Below are 5947 nucleotides of genomic sequence, written 5' to 3' on the forward strand. Positions count from 1 at the left end.
AGCAATTACAGAAGCCAAACCTTCCACTTTCTGCATACCACAATGACCTTGGGCCCATACTCCCAGAGGGTTAAAGAATAGGAAAGCTGTCAGGGGAGGGGATAGGATACAGAGTTCTGGTGGTGGGAATTGTGTGGAGTTGTACCCCTCTTATTCTGTGGTTTTGTCACTGTTTCCTTTTTATAAATAAAAATTTAAAAAAAGAAAAATGAAGGTATTCCTTAATGGCAATGAAAGATGAAAGAGTGTTGGTGGAAAACAAAAGCAATCACCAACCCCTCCCAGAAAACAAACAAGATTGAAAAAATTATGTTTCTTAGTTTCTAAACTTCGTAGCTTCCTGTCCCTCTGTCCCAATTCAATCTGGGAGAATACTATTAGGAAAAGAATTCTGAGCTTTGGGTGGGGTGGGGGAGAGGGAGTTTAATGTTAGAGGAGAGGAAGAAACAATTATTTAAACTCTCCTTCAGAAATCAGAGCAAAGACAAAAACGAACTACAAAATATTGGTTTGGTCCCAGAGTTGCTAAAAAGGCAAGTCGGTGGAGGGGATGGGCAACAACCAGTCAAAGTTGTGGAGAGAGGGCGGGAATGGATAGAAAGGTGGCCCCGCCCCCGCTCTCACCCCCACCCTCCAGCCGCATTGCAGGTAGAACCGTAATTGGGGATCTGAGCTCATTGTGACGTGGCCCTTGCTAGATCTCCAGCTGAGGGGTGGATTGATCTTCCTGTCGCGGTCTGGTAGTCTTCTGCGGTCTGGTAGTCTTCTGTGCCTGTGTACTGACTCGCTGTGCCGTGAGGAAGTCTGTATAGCCTGACGAGGTAGTTGTGGAAGCGGATCTGATCTGTGGCAGGTTGCTGAGGCTGGCTGGGACGGGGTGGAAGGTGGCAGACTGTCCAAAAACAGAGCAAGTACAGAATTGGCTTCTCTCTACCCTTACCCAACCCCATGCTTATCTGTTTGATGCAAAAATGGAGGGCTAGTGGGAGCATTTCCAGCGGTACCGCGGTAAAGAATCTCCTCTAGTGGGTAGGGGAGTAGGGAAAAGATCAGATTTCGGGGGGGGGGGGGGCGAGGAAATGGTCTAATTCCTGCAAAGCGGCAGGAGAAGGGTAGCTCCTCAGACTGGATTGGGGAGGGGACATGCATGCCGCAGTGGGTTTAAGCCTCGGTTCCTGTCATCTTCTTCACAACCCTCCGTCCATTTTGAAACTGAAAATGGTGGGCTGCAGGAACGCGCGTGGGGAGGGGTGGAGAGAGCTGTTGCATAGAACAAGGATGAAGATCATCTGATCTGGGAAGCATATTACTTCTACCTTCGATGCAGTCTAGAGGGCGGCAATCTGACCGAGATTTGTAGGCTGGGAGCCAGGCACTTTGATTCTTGCAGCTCAGTGTAAGCATGATCGTTGCTTTTAGACCCCAGCATACGCATGACAAAACTGAGAGACCACAGCGGATACAGATTTGAATGTCCTACATTAGGTTAGATCACCTTGTTTAGTTTAGATTGAACATAAATGGTGGGCAGTGGGAGGAGGATGACTTGAGGAGAGGCCCCTGAGTCCCAAAAGGGCCTGGAGATACAAAGACTGAAATAATCTATGCATAAAGTACGTCGCTAAAAGCAAGCTCTTTAACTCTCCATCCTAGCCAGTTCTTACATGCATTCAAGAAATGACAATTAGATAACTGACTGGGCAAAAACGGTGAGGGTAGGGGACCTAAAGGCTTTCAATGGTTCGAAATCATCATCTTTGATTACAAATCTGATTTCTAGAAGGTGGGGCTGAGCATCGTAGGGCAGGAATACAAATGAGACAGGATGGAGGAGAAAGAGAAGGTGGCAATGTCTGACTTATCAGGTCCTGAGACAACAGAGCTGGTGCCTCCTATATTAGCCCTTTAATCGAGTGATCATGGGACCCAGTCATTTCCGAATTTCTTACATTTGCAGACTTGTAAGTCTATTGCTGCAGGAGATTTCAAGACTAAGAAGAGAAAGACTGCTTCTGATCCTTACAGGTGTGTGTGTGTGTGTGTGTGTGTGTGTGTGTGTGTGTGTGTGTGTGTGTGTGTGTGTGTGTGTGTTTGGGAGGGGGACTTCCTGGGGCCCACAGGTGTAGGACTGTCAGGGATCAGAATGGAATCTTGGCTCCAAGCCCACCCTACCCAAGTTTAATACAGGAAAATGTGGTGGGAATAGAGAATATAGTATCAGGGCCTCCCTGAAGGGCTTACCAGGGGGGCCTAGAAATCATTGCTCAGTCCCCTGTCAGCACGTTGCATGGTTTAGGGAAGGGTTTTCAGGAGAATGAGTGGGCTTTTACACAGTGCTGGGTTAGTGTGCCCCTTAGAGGGCTCAAGCAGTTTGTTTTCCCCCCTCAGGTTGAGTACTGTTACTAAGCATTCAATCTCTCCGTCTCCCTCTCCCCTCTGCCCACCCACCCTTCTCTCTTTTAGCAAGAAGAAGCAGGAGCAAATTGCAGAATGGAAAACATTTCTCAAGAATGCAAAAGTGGAGATCAGGCCCCAGTGCAAAAGGAAGAAGCTCGCCCTTTGGGAGATGGTGAAGGGCAGGAGCCTGAGGGAAATGTTAGAGGAGAGTGGGCTCCTCCTGCCCAGGATTTGAGAGATGATATGCCCAATAGGCTTGTCAATAACATTGATATGATAGATGGAGATGCAGATGATATGGAACGATTCATGGAGGAGATGAGAGAGCTAAGGAGGAAGATTAGGGAGCTTCAATTGAGGTACAGCCTGCGCATTCTAATAGGAGATCCCCCTCACCATGATCATCATGATGAGTTTTGCCTTATGCCTTGAATGCTGGGTCCATAACCATAATTCCCCTGCTTCACAAACTTGTATTTTCTTGATGTACTACTTCTTATTGTGAAACTTTGTTTTTCTGTCATTTTGCTTTTCCTGACTAAAGATTTCTTTCTGATTTAGTCTGTAAATTTTTCTGTCAGCAGGGGAATTTCCTCAACTTGCATGGAAAACATTAAGTACATATTTCTGGAATTAATAAAGCAGTTCTAAGAGCAGTCTGAAGCTAGGCTATCTTATTTAAAAATCCTTTGAGGTTGGAGACATAGCTCGTTGGGTAGGGTGTCTATATTGCTATGCATGTGACCCACGTTGGAGCCCTGGCACCACATGGGGGGTTCCATGTAGCAATGGAAGAAGTTATGGTGCTGTTATATCCCTCACTCTCTGAGTGCCTATCTAACTGAATGGAAAAAAAATGTCCCACACTGGTGAAAGCTCTGGACACACACACACACACACACACACACACACATTAAAAGCATCAATACTACCAATTAGCTGATGATGTGAAACAGAGACAATTAATAAATACTTGAGACAATTTGAAAACATATGTCCCTTATGCTAACTCTGGATTTCTTACATTTCATTAAGATTACCTAAGTAAACAAACAACTAGTAATTTTTCCTTTCTTTCCTTCTTTCTTTCTTTATTTTTATTTATAAAATGGAAGTATTGACAAGACCATAGGATAAGAGGGGTGCAATTTCACGTAATCCCCACCACTAGAACTCCATATCCAATCCCCTCCCTTGATAGCTTCCCTATTCTTTATCCCTCCGGGAGTATGGACCCAGGGCCATTATGGGATGCAGAAAGTGGAAGGTCTGGTTTCTGTAATTGCTTCCCCGCTGAACATGGGCATTGACAGGTCGACCCATACTCCCAGCCTATCTCTCTATTTCCCTAATGGGGCAGGAATTTGGGGAAGTGGGGCTTCATGACACACTGGTGGGGTCGTCTGCCCAATGAAGTCAAGTTGACATCATGATAGCGTCTGGAACCTGGTGGCTGAAAAAGAGTTAAGATATAAAGCAGAACAAACTATTGATTAATCATAAACCTAAAGTCAAGAATATTGCAGATGAAGATTTGGGGTCTCCATTTTTAAAAAAAGCTAGTAGGTCTATTTAAGGTATATTCCAAGGGGCCCATGACCCTACTAGTTTTTGCCTGAGTTTGACATGTAACATGCAGATAACCTAAATTATTGTCTGGGGAGATGGTGCCATAGTTGGAAAAAAGGACTAGAAAGCTGGATCGAGGAAGAGAGTAGCTCCCAAATATGAGGAAATTATATAAATATTGTTAACTGTAAACCCCACATATTTGATCTGGGGCCCATAGTCAGCACCTCTGCATCTCTATAGGTCTGATCTGGCATTCTGTGGCCATGGCTAGGAACATTCCAGGCTGCACTAATTTTAGGACCCATCTTCCTCCCATAGTAGGTAGAGTATATTGTCCAGCCTCCCTTCGGAGAATGGAACATTCCCTACCATTGTTGATCCACACTGAGGACAAAGTCCTAGAAGGGCCCACAAAGGGGTCCATTATGCCATTATGTTATTCCTGATGGAGATGACCAGTGACAGTGGCGAGATGGATCCACTAGAGGTCTAGGTCCACCATGTCTGTGTGGGAATCCCAGGACTCCCTGACAAGGGCCTTCAAACCTGGTAATTTTTTGTTAAATTAATTTTTAATCAAAGCTTTTAATTATAAAGAGAGAAACAGTTTCACACACCCATACCACCCCCACACATATATACACCCCAATGTTTAAAAAGACCTGTGCTGGTGGTTTCTTCATAGGAAAAGTGAGAACATGTGAGTGGACATTCATCCTCCCAAGATATATAGGGCATGCCAAAGAGTTTGTTTCCATCCCCCCATCCAAAGAGTTTATTTCCATTTTCTCCATTCAATAGATAAAGGATGTATCCACTGAAGACTTTCGCAGGCAGAGAAAGACCAAGGACATTTATCCCCACTACACTAGCTTGTGAGAAAATGATGAAAGAAGTTCTTAAAGCTGAAATAAATGAAATACCTCTGGTTAATAAAGTGAAAATGCAAAACACATTAGTAAAGCTAACTATATAACTACATTTATAATACTCTAATACTGTACTATCCTAGTGGCTAATCATTTAACTATAGTATCACATCATAACAGCGATCTGTTCTGAAAAAGGCAGTGCTAGGTGATTTCAATGTTGCACGAACATCAAAGAGTGCAACACAAAACTCTACACCTAAGTTATCTGGTTTGCCTAGTAGGTCCAAATGAATTGTATATGTGAGCTATCATTGGACAAAATGTGATTACATGATTCATGGCTGTGCTGTAGGTTTTTACTTTGTGATTACCATAAAGCTTACATAAAGCATGTTTATACTTGTCTATTTTAAGCTGCCAACAATTATTTTTCATTATAATAAAAAATTCTACCCTTTTACTTATCTCTCTTCAAATTTTGTTTTTGTTATAATTTATATCTTTCCATATTATGTAGCCAATAATAAAACAAGTAAAGCTATATAGTTCTTTTGAATTTCAACACTGGAAGAACCAGAAAGAGAGAGCTAGAGAGAGAATAGAAAAGAGAAACTAAATAGTGGACTAGAACTTTAGATCAAATGATCCTCACAGGCATCTATGAAACATTCATGAAGCAGCAGCAGAATATACAGTCTTCTCAACACATACAAGGAATGTATTCCAGTCAGTAATACCTTAGGTCACAAAAGGAGTCTTGGCAAATTTAAGAATGTGCCTTGCCTTTTTAAAAAAATTAATTAATTAATTTTTTTATGTTTTCTTTTTTTAATTTAAGAAAGGAGACATTAACAAAACCATAGACTAAGAGGGGTACAGTTCCGCACAATTCCCACAACCCGATCTCCATATCCCATCCCCTCCCCTGATAGCCTTCCCATTCTCTACCTCTCTGAGAGTATGGATACAGGGTCATTGTGGGTTGCAGAGGGTGGAAGGTCTGGCTTCTATAATTGATTCCCCGCTGAACATGGGTGTTGACTGGTCAATCCATACTTCCAGTCTGCCTCTCTCTTTCCCTAGTAGGGTGGGGCTCTGGGGAAGCA

The 5947-nt window shown here is 43.2% G+C and overlaps 1 protein-coding gene across 1 annotated transcript; it reads left to right on the forward strand.

Moving 5' to 3' along the window:
- Positions 1 to 646: 646 nt before the first annotated feature.
- BEX5 (brain expressed X-linked 5) lies at positions 647 to 3053 on the forward strand. Its single transcript, XM_007537665.3, has 3 exons — positions 647 to 853; positions 1958 to 2025; positions 2464 to 3053. The coding sequence occupies exon 3, from the start codon at positions 2491 to 2493 to the stop codon at positions 2827 to 2829; it is 339 nt and encodes a 112-aa protein (XP_007537727.1). The 5' UTR covers positions 647 to 853; positions 1958 to 2025; positions 2464 to 2490; the 3' UTR covers positions 2830 to 3053.
- Positions 3054 to 5947: the final 2894 nt, after the last annotated feature.

The sequence above is a fragment of the Erinaceus europaeus genome, chromosome X (assembly GCF_950295315.1).
Source record: "Erinaceus europaeus chromosome X, mEriEur2.1, whole genome shotgun sequence".
Classification (NCBI taxonomy): Eukaryota; Metazoa; Chordata; class Mammalia; order Eulipotyphla; family Erinaceidae; genus Erinaceus; species Erinaceus europaeus.